Source organism: Pogoniulus pusillus, chromosome 11 (assembly GCF_015220805.1).
Source record: "Pogoniulus pusillus isolate bPogPus1 chromosome 11, bPogPus1.pri, whole genome shotgun sequence".
Taxonomy (NCBI): Eukaryota; Metazoa; Chordata; class Aves; order Piciformes; family Lybiidae; genus Pogoniulus; species Pogoniulus pusillus.
The window spans coordinates 30,177,696-30,196,472 of record NC_087274.1 but is presented as its reverse complement, the minus strand read 5'-3'; the positions used below and the strand labels follow the sequence as shown (position 1 = coordinate 30,196,472).

Below are 18,777 nucleotides of genomic sequence, written 5' to 3'. Positions count from 1 at the left end.
GGGTGTTACGCGGACCCGCAAACCCTGCGCTCTGCTGCCCCCTGCCGGCGGCGGGCGGAGCGGCGGCTGCGCCCCCAGGGTTACCTTCCCCCCCTCCAATCCAGGCTGCCTGAGCCCCACCGCTGCCTGTGCCCCGCCGCAGAGTGGGTGCTTGTTCTTCCCTGGGGGTGCTGCTCTCCTCCAGTGACTGCCAGACCCCTCCGTCGCTTCCCGAACCTTCAGGTTGTGCCTGTCCACCACCACGTCCCCGTCTGGGCGCCTGCTCCCCAAGCCCACGCCTGCCCCGCAAGTGCCCGCCCGGCTCCCACGCCGCCGCAGTCTTTCTCCTCCCCTCGCCCGGGGCTGCTGCGGCGTGACCCCGTCCCGGGCTCGCCTCGTCCCGCACAGCAGCGCTGCCTCCTCCTCCTCCGGCGGCACCTGACGCCCGCGGCTGCCGGCACCCCCCCACCAAAGCCCGGCTCACCCCTCCCTCCTGCCCGCCCTTCCCTGGCCCCTCCCGGAGCTCCCCCGGCGGAGCGGGGAGAGGAACGGAGCCGCCGAGCGCTGCCGGCCGCTGCCCAGCGCAGCCCCCCCGGAGCATGCGAAGGCAGCGGCGGGGGGGACCCAGCTCGCTGCCCGCCCGGGCGGGCCGGCGGCGGGGCTGAGGCGGTGGCGGGGAAGAGAGCAGCGGGGCTGGAGGGGTGAGCAGCTTGCCTGTCCTCCATCCCAGCTTGTGCGAGCACCCTTTCTGCTTTCCATCCCGGCTGGGGTGAGGAATCTTCCTGCTCTCCATCCCAGCCGGGGGAACTCAGAGTTGCCCCGCAAGGTGCTGAACGAGACTTGGAGGGGACTGCAGGGATCATGCCGGGGGAACTGCCCCTCGGCATCACTTTCTCCTCGCCCTCCATGGAGCCCGGACTTTTTCTACAATGACTTTCCCTGAGCTGAGCAATGGCAGCTTGAGTGGGAACCGGACAGGACAAGGCAGCCAGAGTGGTGCCAACCGGTCCTGGGGGCTGCAAGGTGAGGAGATCCCTGAGGGCAACAGCACCACGTTGACTTTCGCCTTGGACGTGCAGGCGGTGGGCGTTGGAGTCTTCCTGGCTGTCTTCATCCTCTCAGCCATCGTGGGGAACATCCTCGTCATTCTCTCGGTAGCTTGCAACCGGCACCTGCAGACAGTCACCAACTACTTCATCGTCAACCTGGCCATTGCCGACCTGCTGCTCAGCACCACCGTGCTGCCCTTCTCGGCCACCCTGGAGGTGCTGGGCTTCTGGGTGTTTGGGCGCATCTTCTGCAACATCTGGGCAGCGGTGGATGTGCTGTGCTGCTCCGCCTCCATCATGAGCCTCTGCATCATCTCCGTGGACCGGTACATCGGTGTCAAGTACTCCCTCAAGTACCCCACAATCATGACCGAGAGGAAGGCGGGGGTCATCCTCGTGGTGGTCTGGCTGTCCTCCATGGTCATCTCCATTGGGCCACTGCTGGGATGGAAGGAGCCACCGCCACCGGATGAGAGCATCTGTAGCATCACAGAGGAGCCAGGCTATGCCCTATTCTCTTCCCTCTTCTCCTTCTACCTGCCCCTCATGGTCATCCTGGTGATGTACTTCAGGATCTACGTGGTGGCCAGACGGACCACCCGGAGCTTGGAGGCAGGGGTCAAGAAGGAGAGGAACAAATCCATGGAGGTGGTGCTGCGCATCCACTGCCGCAGCGTGCTGGAGGACCCTCTCTCCAGCAGCCGGAGCAAGGGCAACAACTTCAGGAGCTCCCTCTCCGTGCGGCTCCTCAAGTTCTCCCGTGAGAAGAAAGCAGCCAAGACTCTTGCCATCGTCGTTGGTGTTTTCATCCTCTGCTGGTTCCCCTTCTTCTTTGTCCTGCCTTTTGGTAAGTGAACCCATTCCCCATGCCTGCTCCACTGCCTGGAGATCTGCTCCTTGGGACAAACTTTCAGGGCACAGCTGAAGTTGTGGAGGTGAGGGGTAGGTAACTGATCAGTAAACAAGCCAGCAGTGAATTAAGTCAATTAATTAACACTTATTCAATATTTGTTAATCAGAGTCATGTAATCAACCAAAGTAAATAGCAAACGAAGAAACTAGCAGCATAGTAATTGGTTTAATTAATTCATTCTGCGCTCAGCAGTTTAATTAATGAAGTTCAGGCTAAGGAGAAAGCAGGTCTGTATCAAACAGGCTGTAATTATGGCACAGTGGTCTCCAAACAGCTTTGCCAGCCTTTTTCTCAGCCTCCCTTCCTCCCCAGTCTGGGGGAAGGGCACCCAGATCTGCCCCTGTGGGCCCAAGGCTCCCATCTCTGTTGTGGACTGGTGATGATGTTGGAGATGAGTGAGGTCTGATGCAGCCAGGGAGCTTGTCACAGTCTGAAGCATGAGTCTCACTGACTTCCTGAGATGTCGATGTTGTGCAGGGACCAGGAGCAGAACCAAGTCTTACCTACAGGAGCGATGGTCCTGGTGACTTTCCAAGTGTGATCCAACCCCTTTGGGATTTATGCCCTCAGCTTCTAACACTGCCGTGGTACTTGTGTCACTGGGTGCTCGTTTGGACTTGTCTGATGGTTGTCCTCTAAAGTTTGGCAACTTGTCTGGGTGGAGAGAATGCAGCCTCATGGGTGCAGAGGTGGCTGAGTGGGTGCAGAGGTGGCTGAGTGGGCGCAGAGCCCAGCAGGGAAGTGTGATGTCCAAGGCAACATCCCCCTCCAGTGCTGATATGGCCCATGGAGTCCAGGGCTACTGGTGCAGGAAAGCCTTTGTCCTCACCTCATCTAACAGGACCCATTTCAGAGGGCCTGATTAACCCTTTGGAGAGGTGCAGCTAAACCCAGGGTGTAAGGTGCAGCTAAACCTGGGGTGTAAGAGGCTGAAAGAACTTCAGAATATCGATGGTGACCTTTGTGCAAAGTTCAGCAACAGAGAGGTCTGTCAGGCCAGCTGCTGAGTGGGACCCCTGTGTCCCACAGCCCACCAGGAACACATGTCCAGCAGCCTACCAGGGACACATGTCCAGCTAACCCTGCAGCCAGGGAAACCTTCTAGCTAGGGCTGTACTTGTTCTCAGGATCTTTCAAATGCTCTCACTTCAGGCTGCCTCTCAAGTCACTGAAAACAGCATCGTGATCACAGGACTGGTTTTGACTTGCTGAGGTTTTCATCTCCCTCCAGTTCTGTGGCTAACCTACCAGCCCAAGGCTGTTAGACAACCATTAAGGTCACTGAATCCCCACCAGTGGGATAATTCAGCAGGGCTGATGCTGCCTTGAGAAGTGAGGTGTCCCTGATGTGGTGATCAGGGTTGAGGGTGCCTGGTCCCACCACACTGCCATCTGGTACCTCTTTGCTTTAGTTTCTTTTTCTGGGTGAGGGGAGTGGTTGGTGAGTTTCTCTCAGATCTCTGTAAGAGAACCTGCTTCTATGAAGAGTTTTCTTTCAGTGTGAGCAGATTAGTTCATGATAGGGCTCAGCAGGGAGCAGAGAGGCTGCAGTGAACTTCACTCACTGAAAGACCCAAGATCATAAAATCATATAGAATCAGCCAGGTTGGAAGAGACCTCCAAACTCACCCAGTCCAACCTAGCACCCAGCCCTGGCCAAGCAACCAGACCATGGCACTAAGTGCCCCAGCCAGGCTTTGCTTCAACACCTCCAGGGATGGTAACTCCACCACCTCCCTGGGCAGCCCATTCCAATGCAAATCACTCGAGTTGTCCTGGGTAACCATGCCTCAGTTTCTCTTTCGTTAATCAAGTGCATTGGGGGATTTTTGTAGCCTGCAAATAAATAGTGTGGGAATTGTCTGGCTCTGGGAGGTGCCAGGGCCCAAAGCTTCAGCAGCTCCAGGCTGATACTGGCCTCCTTGGCTGGTCAGCATGGCAGGAACCAGCTCACACCCTTAATACTTACAGCAAGAGTGAAACTGGGATTTGGGATCCTGATCCTTTGAGTTATTCCTGTAAATAGGGAACAAACATCAGACAAACATCAGCAGGGGGAAGTATTTAATTTCATTTTGCTGTATCTGTTAGAATCATAGAATCAGACAGGTTGGAAGAGGCCTCCAAGCTCATCTAGTCCAACCTAGCACCCAGCCCTGTCCAGTCAACCAGACCATGGCACTGAGTGCCTCAGCCAGGCTTGGCTTCAACACCTCCAGGGATGGTGACTCCACCACCTCCCTGGGCAGCCCATTCCAATGCCAATCACTCCCTCTGCCAACAGCTTCCTCCTAACATCCAGCCTAGATCTCCCCTGGCACTGTGTCCCCTTCTTCTGTTGCTGGTTGTCTGGCAACAGAGCCCAACCCCACTTGGCTACAGCCTCCCTGCAGGTAGCTGCAGACAGCAATGAGATCACCCCTGAGCCTCCTCTTCTCCAGGCTTCTTCCCTGGAACCCTTGGGGCAGATGTAAATCACTGAAGTCAAAGGAGCAGCACTGATTTTCACCAGCTAAAAGCCTGAACTTCATTCCTTCAGCATCTCCTACAGTCCCATTTACCACCCCCATGCACTTGACCTGCCAAGTTCTTTATAAACAAGACTTTGAAGGTTGCTTCCTGCTGTATTATACCTACAACATAAACAGAGCAGAAGTTCTTTTATTTTGTGACTACAAAGCATGCTGCCTGTGGACTCCCTCCCCTCCCCTTCCCCTCCTTTTTTATTAATTGCTACTTCCTGCTCCAATCTGGGAGTCACTCAGCACTAAATGCAAGGAGAACAGAAACTTCTGCAAGGCCTGGCCTCTGATTTTACAGCTCAGGAGAAAGAGAAAGCAGCAAAGTTCACTAGAAAGAAGCAGACTGAAGCGTGCTGGGTCCAGTTCTCCTTGAGAAGGTTGAAGGATCAGATGGGTGTCATCCAGAGGGATCTGGACAGGTTGGAGAGGTGGGCTGAGGAGAAACTGACCACAGAATTTCTCAGATTGGAAAAGGCCTTCAAGATCATCAAGTCCAATCATCAGTTTCACACTGACAAGTCCTTGACTAAACCAAATCGATTCCTCATCAGGTTCAATAAGGCAAAGTACCAGGTCCTGCACCTAGGCTGAGGCAACCTTTGATATCAGTACAGGCTGGGAGATGAGACTGAGAGCAGCTCTGCAAAGAAGGACTTGGGGATGCAGGAGGGTGAGAAGCTGGGCATCCCAGACAACCAGCAACAGAACGAGGGGACACGGTGTCAAGTTGTGCCAGGGCAGGTCTAGGCTGGATGTCAGGAGGAAGTTGTTGGCAGAGAGAGTGGTTGGCATTGGAATGGGCTGCCCAGGGAGGTGGTGGAGTCACCATCCCTGGAGGTGTTGAAGCCAAGCCTGGCTGAGGCACTTAGTGCCATGGTCTGGTTGATTGGCCAGGGCTGGGTGCTAGATTGGGCTGGATGAGCTTGGAGGTCTCTTCCAACCTGCTTGATTCTATGATTCTCTGTTAAGACTGAAAGTAGACCTCAGCAATGCTTATAAATACTTAATGGGTAGGTGTCAGGATGGGACCAAGCTTTTTGCAGTGGTGCCCAGTGACAGGACAGTTGGATGAACCTGGTGGTCCTTTCCAACCATAGTGATTCATAAAATCAGAGAATCATAGAATGAAGAAGGTTGGAAGAGACCTCTAAGATCACCCAGTCCAACCTAGCACCCAGCCCTGTCCAGTCAACCAGACCATGGCACTAAGTGCCCCAGCCAGGCTTTGCTTCAACACCTCCAGGGATGGTGACTCCACCACCTCCCTGGGCAGCCCATTAGATGTTGTGCTGAGGGATTTGGTTTAATCAAGGACTTGTCAGTGTGAAACTAATGATTGGGCTCAAAGAGCTTGAGAGGCTTTTCCAGTCTAAGACATTCTGTGATTCTGTAGCAAGAGGCAACAGGCACAGACTGGAACATTAGAAGCTCCATCTAAATGTGAGGAGAGCTTCTTAAATCTAAGGGTTGTGGAGCACTGGAAGAGGCTACTCAGGGAGATGGTGGAGTCCCCATCTCTGGAGACATTCAAACCCCACCTGGATGTGTTCCTGTGTGAGCTTCTTTAGGGTTGGACTTGATCTCAGAAGGTCAATTCCAACCTGTGACTGTGATAAGTAAATCTGTCAGCTGAAAGAAAACTCTCAGCTCTACTTGACATTGACTTAGCAACCAGAAACTTCTGCAGGGGCTCTGTCACCAGTGTTGGTGTGAGCTTGCATACATCTTTGTGTGTCCAGGATAGTTTCCCCCTTGGTTACACAGGAGTCATAACTTACTCAGCGTTGAGAAGCTGAAATAGTAAAGGATTTTAGGTTACAGGATCTCTGTAGGTGCCAAATGCTGGATAACCTGCAAAGACTGAACTCCCCAGTACCCTACAGTCTATTTATCAGCTGAGTGCTTCAGCTCACTCCTGGTTGTGACACATCCCAGAGCACAGGAGGTCATCACCAGGAGTTTTAACACAGTTAACAGTGTCTGAAGCTAATGAGGCTCTTTAAGCATCTGGTTGATCGACAAGAGATGAAATCCCAGTGCCCCACTTTGCTCTTGGTGGGTGGTTTCTTCTGCCAGGTGTACAACAGAGCTCCACCAAGCTGCATCCTTTTAGGGGTGGTTGTGTGGTACACCTTGCTGCAAGGGAACCAGAGGAGATAATTGAAGGCTGCTCAGAGATGTAGACCGAAAGCTTAAGGATGTTTGATAGGACATGATGCACTTGGTTGTCTCAGACATCTGGACCTTCTTCAAAGCTAGTCATGGAACACCTCTGAGGGTCTAAGTCCCTCTTTGAGCAGCACCAATATCAGGTCAGTCAGTCATCTTCACCCACAGCTTTATCTTTCCAAGGGGAGTGCTGGAGATGTGGCTTACCAAACCCAGTTTGGATATCCACCTTAGGAGGAGATGATGCTTTGTGATGCCAATCTTTCTCTCCCTTGAGTACCAAAGCAGCCAGGGACAACTAACCAGCTGCAGATGTTTGCAGAGAGGGAGGAAATGTCTTAGTCTGATTTCAAGTGTAATGGAAACAAGATGCCCAAGTGAGAGAAAGCTCAGACCTGCACCAGCTCAAGCTTTCATCAGAGAGAACAGAGAAACTCTCTGGTGAGTCACACAACCACAGAGATTTCACTGGCTCCTCTGCTCACAGAAAACCCTGCTGCAAGTTAGAGGCTGATTTCTCCTTTCAGTAGGGCACCAATGCAGTGGGTCAAGAAGCCAGAATCCCCTGTACAGCACCTACAGAGAGACAGTCACCTGCTTAGTCAAACCTGATCCAGCAGGAACTAAGAGTAGGAGAGATGGAGCCTGCTCCCTGTCCACTCTTGGCACCTCTCACAGCTGGAGAATGTGCAAAGACAATGTGGGCCCCTAGGTTGGATCCTAGCAGGAGCAGGGCAGGGAATGTTTCCCTTTACCCAGCACTGGTGAGGCCACACCACAAATCCCAGGTTCAGTTTTGAGCCTCTCTCCACAGAAGGACACTGAGGGGCTGGAGCAGATCCAGAGCAGGGCAGCAAAGCTGGTGCAGGGTCTGGAGAACAGAGCAGGGGAGGAGCAGCTGAGGGAACTGGGAGTGTTCAGCCTGGAGAAAAGGAGGCTGAGGGGAGACCTTCTGGCTCTCTACAGCTCCCTGAAAGGAGGTTGGAGAGAGATGGAGGTTGGTCCCTTCTCCCAAGTAACAAGTGATAGGACAGGAGGAAATTGACCCAGGGGACGTTTGGGTTGGACACTGCAGAATCACAGAATCAACCAGGTTGGAAAAGACCTCTAGGATCGAGTCCAACCTATCACCTAACCCTTCTAATCAACTAGGAAAAGTTTCTTCACTAATAGGGTTGTCAAGCCCTGGGACCAGGCTGCCCAGGGCAGTGGTGGAACCTCTAACCCTGGAAAGGTTTAAAAGATGTGTAGATGTGGTGCTGAGTGGCATGGTCTAGTGGTGCCCTGGCAGTGCTGGGTTAATGATTGGATCCAATGGTCTGAAAGATTCTTTTCCCACTTAAACTATTCTATGATGTCAGGAGTGTAGTCAAAGACCTTCTGCCTCCCAACCCTGGAAGCATCTAGGAGTAAACAAGCATCCCTTGGGATCAAGGTTGCACTGGCCAGTGCTCAGGGTGGTGATTTCCACACTGAGCTGTGTAACCAGTCATAGAGTCATAGAATCAATCAGGTTGGAAGAGACCTCCAAGATCATCCAGTCCAACCCAGCCCTATCCAGTCATCTAGACCATGACACTAAGTGCCTCATCCAGGCTTTTCTTGAACACCTCCAGGGACGGTGCCTCCACCACCTCCCTGGGCAGCCCATTCCAATGCCAGTCCCTGTGTTTTGAGCAGCAGAGTAGTCTGGGTGGTGGGGTCCTCTGTTTGTTTTCTTTGGACAAGGTTAGAAATTAAGACTGATGCATGAAAGGCACAGCAGTGCCCAGAGATAGGGGGAAAAACACAACCAAAGGTTCCTTTCGCTGCATCCTTCCATGAGCAACAGGTTACTCAGACAAGAAATTATTTCAGAGGCCCCTCAGTGTGACCAAACCTCTCCATATTCATGACCCCAGGGTAGGGACTTGCTGTGTTTGCTCTGGGAGCTGCTACTCATTTCCATCCTTGATCCAGACAAACTGTCCTGGCCTTTTTTTACCTGCACCCTGAAGGAAAGGCAGCTGCTATGCAAAGCTAGCTCAGAAAGTTCTCCTTCAAGCCAAAAGCAGAACATTTTGGTGGGTGTTGTTTTCCACAGGGCAGCAGTCCTTGCCCAAAACATGTTTCAGAAGACAGGCTCAGAGAGGTGTAGCAGTGCTCAGGCTTCCATAGCTGTCACTGGTGAGATAAATGATGGGAAGGACAGGGTAGGTTAAAAAACCTTCAGATGAGACCAAGGCTGTTCTGGTAGGAGAGGAGAATCTAATTCTGTTCTGGTAGAAGAGCACTGAGCATGGTTTCCTGAGGAAGGAATTGCTTGTGTCATGAGATGTTAGGAGGAAGTTCTTCACAGAGAGTGATTGGCATTGGAATGGGCTGCCCAGGGAGGTGGTGGAGTCTCCATGCCTGGAGGTGTTGAAGCAAAGCCTGGCTGGGACACTTAGTGCCATGGTCTGGTTGATTGGCTAGGGCTGGGTGCTAGGTTGGACTGCATGAGCTTGGAGGTCTCTTCCAACCTGGCTGATTCTATTAGTCTCTGATTCTATGAGTCTGTGCCTGTGTGTCAGTAAGCCCATCCCAACCACCTGATGAATTATAGAATCAGAGAACTGTTGCATTTGGAAAAGACCTCTGAGGTCATCAAGTCCAACTCTTACCCTAACATCACCATGGCTACTAAACCACGTCCCCAAGCGCCATGGCCACACAGTTCTTGAACACCTCCAGGGATGGGGACTCCACCATCTCCCTGGGCAACCTGTTCCAATCCCTGATCACTCTTGCAGGAAATTATTTTGTTTTTCCTAATCTCCAACTTAAACCTCCCCTGACACAATTTCAGACCATTTCCTCTCATTATATCACAAAGGAGAGGAGACCAACCCCCAGCTCACTCCAGCCTCCTTTCAGGGAGCTGTAAAGAGCAATGAGGTCTTTCAGCAGCCTCCTTTTCTCCAGACTAAACACCCCCAGTTCCTTCAACTGCTGCTCCTCCTCAGCCCTATTCTCCAGACCCTTCACCAGCTTTGTTGCCCTTCTCTGGGCACAGTCCAGCACCTCAATGTCCTTCTCAGGGGCCCAAAACTGAATCCTTTCATCAATCTCAATCCTATCTGAGGCAGTGCTAAAAGTCCCCCATATGCCAACTTGCTACAAAAATGAGAAGATGATGAAGGAGAGGAAACTTCTTCACAGAGAGAGTGATTTCCCATTGGAATGGGCTGCCCAGGGAGGTGGTGGAGGCACCGTCCCTGGAGGTGTTCAGGAAAAGACTGGATGAGGCACTTGGTGCCATGGTCTGGTTGACTGGATAGGGCTGGGTGCTAGGTTGGACTGGATGAGCTTGGAGGTCTCTCTCAACCTGGTTGATTCTATGATTCTATGATTGCCTACTCTCCCCCACAGAAGGAAGGTTTGAGAGTGAGCTCAGCCCTTGGTTAGTCAACAGAAAGTGATCACTTCAAACCCATCACGAAGCACAATGCTACAGAAAACCAAACTTCCTTAGGTTCATTATGCACAGAAGGACCTGATCAAACGTGTGGTTTGAAAGGAGGAGGATGAAAGACAGACCATTCCATTAGTCTGGTTGTCAGGGCAGTCTCACAGCTCCTGACATTTCCTGAGTCATGGTGAAAGTGGCAGAATTTGCATGGAAAAAAGGAGTGGGCAACTGCACTGGAATAATTAGCTATGACCCAGGGCATCAAATCAAACTGGATCAAGAAGAATTGCACTGAAGTGTTCCATCTGCCACATGTCCTCTATCAATCTTCATCCACAGGAACCACATGCTCATTAAAAATGCCAGCAAGACATGGAATCTCAAAGCCTTTTAGGTACCAGGCTGCAGTTTGATTCATTGGACAGCACAGTGGCATTTCAGCAAGATGCTTCTCTTCTGCTTTGTACCACAGGACACCTGAGCAAGCTTGAGAAGTGAGCCTCATGAGGTTCAGGTCAGGCCAAGTGCAAAGTCCTGCATATGGGTTGAGGCCATTCCCACACAGGCTGGAGGATGCAGAGATGGGCAGCAGCCCTGTGGAGGAGGTCTTGGGGATGCTGATGGGTGAACAGCTGGACATGAGCTGGCACCATGCACTTAGAGTAATGGGAGGGCTGGAAGCACTCAGCTGTGAGGCCAGGATGAGAGAGTTGTGGTTGTTGAGTCTGGAGAAGAGAAGGCTCCAGGGAGACCTTCTGGTGGCCTTTCTGTACTTAAAAGCCAGCCAGAATGCTGGGGACAGACTTTTAGCAGGGCCTGTTGTGACAGGACAAGGGGTGATGGACTGAAACTCAGAGGGAGATTTAGACTAGAGAGAGGGAAGAAATGGTTTAGGATGAGGGTGGTTGTTTAGCCTGGAGAAGAGGAGGCTCAGGGCAGAGCTCATTGCTGTCTACAACTACCTGAAGGAAGGTTGTGGCCAGGTGGGGTTAGTCTCTCTCCCAGGAAAGCAGCAACAGAACGAGGGGACAGAGTCTCAAGTTGTGCTAGGGGAGGTCTAGGCTGGATGTTAGGAGGAAGTTGTTGGCAGAGAGAGTGATTGGCATTGGAATGGGCTGCCCAGGGAGGTGGTGGAGTCACCGTCCCTGGAGGTGTTGAAGCCAAGCCTGGCTGAGGCACTTAGTGCCATGGTCTGGTTGATTGGATAGGGCTGGGTGCTAGGTTGGACTGGATGAGCTTGGAGGTCTCTTCCAACCTGCTTGATTCTATGATTCTATGGTGAGACCCTGTCCCAGGTTGCCCAGAGAAGTGGCAGATGCCCCATCCTGGGAAGCATTCCACATCATGCTGTCTGGGGCTCAGAGCAACCTGCTCCAGCTGCAGGTGTCCCTGCTGACTGCAGTGGGAGTTCAGAGCATCTCCCTTTTCCAGGGGAAGCTCACTTGGCCCCAGAGCATCCCTGACCTGTTTTTTTCAGACTGGTCTCGTGGCAGCACAGTGAGCCAAGTTGCAAATCGTGCTGTTGCTCAAGTTACCCCCAGCTCTGATTTCTGCTTCTCTTTTTCCATTTCAGAGCTTCTCCAATGACCTAGGGGCTGTGTTGCAGCCCACCAGCATGTCACTCCTAGGGCAGGACAGCAGGGACACACGTGATGGGCATGCCACAGGAACAGATGAGTGTATACAGCCCACTGGGGGGGAACAGTCCAGGCACAGGGGACCTGGCTGGGAGTCATCTGCATTGGTTGTGTCTGTCTAGAGAGAGTACTATGGAAAAACAGCTGTGAGCTGGGTTTCTCTCCAGGGAGAATATGTCAGCATGCTGCAGAAGGGCACAGGAGAGAATTACAAGCAGACACATGGATAACAAGCCCATGAGTAAATTATGCAGCTAAAGCTCTTGGCAGGGTTTGTTCACTCCTTGTGCCCTAGAGCAGCAGCCACCAGAGTGCAGAACAACAGCAAAACAGCCTACGTGTGGTTGGAGCTAGCCAGCAAAAGCCAATTAGCTGGAACCCAAGGGAGTGTGTGTGGTTCCCTTCCTGCCCATTGCCCTGTGCTGAGAGCCAGAGAAGGCTGCTACAACAGCTGCAGCATTCTGGACCTCAAATAATCTTTGGGGCACCCAGACCTAAACCTGTGCTTTGTCTCTGCCTGGCCAAAGTAATACCTTGGAGTGACTGGGAATGAGGGACATGGGAGTAAAGAATGGTTGGGCTCCATGATTTGTGGATTCATAGATTCATAGAAATACCCAGGCTGGAGGGGACCTCAAGGATCATCTAAGCCAACCTTTCAGGGTAAGAACATGGCTTAAATGAGATGGCTTAGCACCCTGTTAAGCTGAACCTTGAAACTGACTGATGATCTGGAACTGGTGATCTTGAAACTGATGATCTTGAAACTGTCTGATGGTCTTAAAGGTCTTTTCCAAGCAACATCATATCATAGATTAACCATAGAATAAACCAGGTTGAAAGAGACCTCCAACATCGTCCAGTCCAACCTAACACCCAGCTCTGCCCAATCCATAGTACTCTCTCTAGACAGACACAACCAATGCAGATGACTCCCAGCCAGGTCCCCTGTGCCTGGACTGTTCCCCCAGTGGGCTGTATACACTCATCTGTTCCTGTGGCATGCCCATCACGTGTGTCCCTGCTGTCCTGCCCTAGGAGTGACATGCTGGTGGGCTGCAACACAGCCCCTAGGCCATTGGAGAAACTCTGAAATGGAAAAAGGGAAGCAGAAATCAGAGCTGGGGGCAACTTGAGCAACAGCATGATTTGCAACTTGGCTCACTGTGCTGCCACGAGACCAGTCTGAAAAAAACAGGTCAGGGATGCTCTGGGGCCAAGTGAGCTACCCCTGGAAAAGGGAGATGCTCTCAACTCCCACTGCAGTCAGCAGGGACACCTGCAGCTGGAGCAGGTTGCTCTGAGCCCCAGACAGCATGATGTGGAATGCTTCCAGGGATGGGGCATCTGCCACTTCTCTGGGCAACCTGGGACAGGGTCTCACCATAGAATCATAGAATCATAGAATCAAGCAGGTTGGAAGAGACCTCCAAGCTCATCCAGTCCAACCTAGCACCCAGCCCTATCCAATCAACCAGACCATGGCACTAAGTGCCTCAGCCAGGCTTTGCTTCAACACCTCCATTAATGGTGACTCCACCACCTCCCTGGGCAGCCCATTCCAATGCCAATCACTCTCTCTGCCAACAACTTCCTCCTGACATCCAGCCTAGACCTCCCCTGGCACAACTTGATTCTCTGACTTTTCTCTTCTATGAATAGGCTCTCCCATGGGCTGTGCATGGGATTATTCTGCTTCCAGCCCACCCACCACATCACCAAATAAAACTATTTAAAGGCCAATGTCTCTTTTTATATCACAGCGACTTGACGCATCTGGAGACAGTTGCTAGCATGGATGTACCACAGCTAGGGGAAAAAAAACACAACCTGGAACATTTAAAGCTACTGTGGGTAAAAACCTTATAAAATCTCTCCAGAGGAGTTGGAACCAAGACCAAAAATACATCACATAACCTAAACCCCATCTGTATTCAGCTGGGCCTGAGGTTTTACTGCGCTTGCTTTGTGCTGGATATTCTGGGAAGGAGCTTTTAATCAGCCCTATCTATCTTCATTAATTTCTCTCTGGGTAAATACTTTCTCATTCATTCAGGTAATGTGCTTAATGAGATGCTGCAAAGATTGAGTGGAAGGGTGGGGATGCTCTTTGGTGAGATCATGCCAGGTGGTTGTTTATGCTCTTCTTACCAGCTTGCTTTGAATTGGTTTCAATCGCAACAAACAACCTGAACTAGATACCAGCAACTGCCTCGTGTTAGCTACTGAGGTTGCTCAGCCTGGAGGACCAGGTTGTAAGAGACCTCCGAGCTCATCCAGTCTGACCAAGCACCCAGCCCTATCCAGTCAACCAGACCATGGCACTAAGTGCCTCAGCCAGGCTTGGCTTCAACATCTCCAGGGACAGTGACTCCACCACCTCCCTGGGCAGCCCATTCCAATGCCAATCACTCTCTCTGCCAACTGCTTCCTCCTAACATCCAGCCTAGACCTGCCCTGGCACAACTTGAGGCTGTGTCCCCTTCTTCTGTTGCTGCTTGCCTGGCAGAAGAGCCCAACCCCACCTGGCTACAGCCTCCCTTCAGGTAGCTGTAGACAGCAATGAGGTTTGCCCTGAGCCTCCTCTGCTGCAGGCTGCACACCCCCAGCTCCCTCAGCCTCTCCTCACAGGGCTCTGCTCCAGGCCCCTCACCAGCTTCATTGCCCTTCTCTGGACACCTTCCAGCACCTCAACATCTCTCTTGAACTGTGGAGCCCAGAACTGGACACAGCACTCAAGGTGTGGCCTGAGCAGTGCTGAGTACAGGGGCAGAAGAACCTCCCTTGTCCTAGTGGCCACACTGCTCCTGAGCCAGCCCAGGATGCCATTGGCTCTGCTGCCCACCTGGGCACACTGCTGCCTCATCTTCAGCTACTATCTCCCAGTACCCCCAGGTCCCTTTCTTCCTGGCTGCTCTCAGCCACTCTGTCCCCAGCTTGTAGTGCTGCTTGGGGTTCTGAGTGCTTGGGGTTTTGAGTGCTTGGGATTTTGAGTGGTGCCTGCAGCAATGTCTGCTTTTAAATATCAGCTCCTCCAATTCAAGTGGTTGATAAGGACAGAAGCTGCCTAAGAAACTGGGCTGGGGAGGGGGAAATTCTTTGAAAGTTCTCTTTCTCCACAAATTCAGGAAGATGCCACACTACCCCTGGACATTTCCCTCTGGTGCATGGCACCGTTGGATAGATCTCTCACCATTATTGCCCTTTGCATGGTGATGCTTCCAATTGGTCTGTATGTGCTGCTATAGCCAACATTTGCACTTAGCCAAGAGTGGCCTTGGTTGCATCACAGGTTATTTCATCCTCTACACAAGTAGTCATGGGAAAACAACTGAGTTACCACTCTCAAAAGAATGACATTGTCATGGACAATGGAGGATGTTTCAGAGTTGGTGTGTTTGGAGTTTGGGCAAAGCAAAGTTGTGCAGAGCTTCTGGCATGAAATTTATGTGCTACAAGAGCCACTTTCCAGATCCTAGAACCAGACCTCAAGGATCCCTCAGCCTCTCCTCACAGGGCTGTGCTCCAGGCCCCTCACCAGCCTCATTGCCCTTCTCTGGACACCTTCCAGTAGCTCGACATCTCTCTTGAATTGAGGAGCCCAGAACTGGACACAGCTCTCAAGGTGTGGCCTGAGCAGTGCTGAGCAGAGGGGCAGAATACACCAGCCTGTCCTGCTGTCTCTGTTCTGGAACTGCATCAAGCTGTCAGATAGAAACAGAGCCACTGTACTTCTCCCTGCTCCTTAATTTATGGGTGCAGCGAGCCTTTGGAGTGGCTGGGACAGGATGTGGCTTTTTAGCTGCTCCTAATGAATAGCCTTTCTCTAAGAGGGCTCCTTAGCTCATGTGTTTAGACCTGAGCCAGAAAACCACTGAGTCCTGTGGCAGAAAACCAACTGCTGAAGAGAGGGCATTTCCTCCTCTCAGGGAGTTTCCAACCCGAGGCAATTCACAGCTCAGTCACTGAGGACCCTGAAATGCAACTTCTTAGTTCACCCTCTCTAATAGTTGGGAAAATCTCCCTCCTCCTGGGAGAAATCTCTGTCCCAGACAAGTCCGAGCTACCTTTTCCACTGCCTGCAGTGGGTCCACAGTTGGCAGTCAGGAAAGGAAGAGCAGGAGATAGGAAGTGCTGGACTGGCCCCAGCCAGCTCTCTCCAACAGCAGCCTGTCCAAGAAGTGTGCCTGGAGCAGGAGGAACATGAGGTGGTTGGTGCCAGGGCTTGGAATCAGACCTGTCCCTTTTCTCTTCATCACTTTGGGTATTTCTCACAGTTAATAAGATCTCAGTATCCCCTGGTGAGTCCAAGTCCAGAGCAGATCATAGGAGGCCTCATCCCTGGTGTCCTGAATGAAGGAGTCCCTGGCTGCATCCTCCTGCATGGCTGTTGTCAGGCAAGGTTGCAAGCACCCAGGAGCTGAAGATAAGAGTCAGGCTGCATCCCCCTGCATGGCTGTTGTCAGGCAAGGTTGCAAGCACCCAGGAGCTGAAGATAAGAGTCAGGCTGCATCCTCCTGCATGGCTGTTGTCAGGCAAGGTTGCAAGCACCCAGAAGCTGAAGATAAGAGTCAGACTGCATCCTCCTGCATGGCTGTTGTCAGGCAAGGTTGCAAGCACCCAGAAGCTGAAGATAAGAGTCAGGCTGCATCCCCCTGCATGGCTGTTGTCAGGCAAGGTTGCAAGCACCCAGAAGCTGAAGATAAGAGTCAGACTGCATCCTCCTGCATGGCTGTTGTCAGGCAAGGTTGCAAGCACCCAGAAGCTGAAGATAAGAGTCAGGCTGCATCCCCCTGCATGACTGTTGTCAGGCAAGGTTGCAAGCACCCAGAAGCCCAAGATAAGAGTCAGGCTGCATCCCCCTGCATGACTGTTGTCAGGCAAGGTTGCAAGCACCCAGGAGCCCAAGATAAGAGTCAGGCTGCAAATCCTCCCAAATATATCCATGGTGCTAGGTTGGACTGGATGAGCTTGGAGGTCTCTTCCAACCTGGTTGATTCTATGACTCTATGTCTCATCCCTGGGTGTCTTCCAGCTGCAGACTCCTCAGCCTCACAGACCACTGAGGAATAGCCCACAAGTGACAATGGAGGGCACTGGCCCCAGTCTGCAGGAACCTGGAGCCACTTTGGGTGAGCAGATGTAGCTGGAAATGGTGTTCATTCTTTCCCCAGGTGACAGCAGAGCCCCAGGCAGAGTACACAACCTGTGTGCTCTCACCCCAGGTGTACTTTCAGACCTAGGGGCAGACACACAGACACAGCACAACAGTGGGGACATCATCAGCTGCTCCCTGACCTGTCTGAGCACAGACAGCAGAGAACTGGGCTCAGAGCTGCTGCCAGCTCTTGAACCTCTGCCTGTAGAGCCAAGTTCTCTAGGAGACAATTGTCAAACTGCACCAAGAGCACTTTTCAGCCATGGATTACTTCTGTTTCCAGAGTCCTTTCCACAGGAATCATCTGGAGAGCTGTGAGAATGTGTTGTGAAGTGGAGCTGGTGGCCAGCCACAGGCTTGCCTGCCTCCCTCAATATTGCACAGGGGCTGGGGATTTGGGGGAACAGATCAGAATGAGTTGATATCACAGGGCTTGCTTTATGTGTGTTCCTTGCTCAGAGACAGAGGAAGAAAGAGCAAATCCCTTCATTTTCTTCTGCCTTGCAAAAGCAGAGTTATTTGGGGTTCATCACAGTTTCTCTTGAAGTGATACCAGGTGGGTACAGCAGGCTGATCCTCCTGACACACAGTGTTTCATCAGGTGCTGTACAAACCATAATGCTATTTCCAGCCCAGAGGAGCTCAAAATTATGGATCCAGATGGATGCTGGAGGCAGAAAAGCACCCAGTGGTATTTGTGTGCAGGCAGACTTCAGGTTTGCTGGCATTCCAGCAAAAGAGGAGGAAATAGTGGTGCAGGAATTGGCAGAGAGCTTTTGCTGCCCTAGAAAAGGGGTCCCTAGAAGGGACTGATTTCTCTTGCATCTGATATTGCATCTCAGATTGCATTTCTGATTTCATATCATCTGATATTGCATTTCTATTGCATCTCCTTGGCTACCATCTTCCCTGCCTGGGACCCCTTCCCTGAGCTCCTCCACTGTTCTGATAATCAAAGCACAGAATGATTTCTGAGTGCAGGTAGACAAAGAGGTCAGGGCTACGTAGGACTAAGCTCAGAGGTGAAGACTTCTATGCACACCGTGTCCAGTTCTGGGCTTACTGTGTCCAGTTCTGGGATTCCTGTGTCCAGTTCTGGGCTCCTCAATTCAAGAGAGATGTTGAGGTGCTGGAAGGTGCCCAGCAAAAAGGCAACAAGGCTGGGGAGGGGCCTGGAACACAAACCCTATGAGGAGAGGCTGAGGGAGCTGGGGGTGTGCAGCCTGCAGAAGAGGAGGCTCAGGGCAGAGCTCATTGCTGTCTACAACTACCTGAAGGGAGGCTGTAGCCAGGTGGGGTTGGGCTCTTCTCCCAGGCAACCAGCAACAGAAGAAGGGGACACAGTCTCAAGTTGTGGCAGGGGAGGTCTAGGTTGGGTGTTAGGAGGAAGTTGTTGGCAGAGAGAGTGATTGGCATTGGAATGGGCTGCCCAGGGAGGTGGTGGAGTTGCCATCCCTGGAGGTGTTGAAGCAAAGCCTTGGCTGAGGCACTTAGTGCCATGGTCTGGTTGTCTGGCCAGGGCTGAGTGCTAGGTTGGACTGGCTGAGCTTGGAGATCTCTTCCAACCTGGTTGATTCCATGATTCTATGGCTGCCTGTGGATAGATGTCTGCATGTGAGCATGATGTCTTACCTCCTGCTATTGCCCTCCTCTGGAAAGTAGGTCTGGATTCCACTTTACTTCCCTAAGTTATGTTCAGTGTTGTCCAAGATCCCAAAGGTGAACAAAGAACTCATGTGTGGGTTTTGGACCTAGAGAATCCCTGTGCTCTTCTAGAGGGACATCCAGAGACCATTATCTCTGGTGCCATAACACACATGGGCAGCCTCAAGGTGTGCTTTAGCATGACCTGGATTGCATCCTGGATGGCTTTCCCAGGAAATGAAACCAGACACCCTCTGGGGAAATACTTCTGGCAGC

At 52.1% G+C, this 18,777-nt stretch overlaps 1 protein-coding gene across 1 annotated transcript in view; it reads left to right on the top strand.

Moving 5' to 3' along the window:
* The first annotated feature begins 504 nt into the window (after nt 1-504).
* Nucleotides 505-18,777, top strand: part of ADRA1D (adrenoceptor alpha 1D) — a 47,869-nt gene continuing 29,596 nt past the window's right edge. Inside the window, 1 exon segment of the mRNA XM_064151664.1 lies at nt 505-1,875. Coding sequence (XP_064007734.1) covers nt 909-1,875 — 967 coding nt within the window. The 5' untranslated portion in view covers nt 505-908.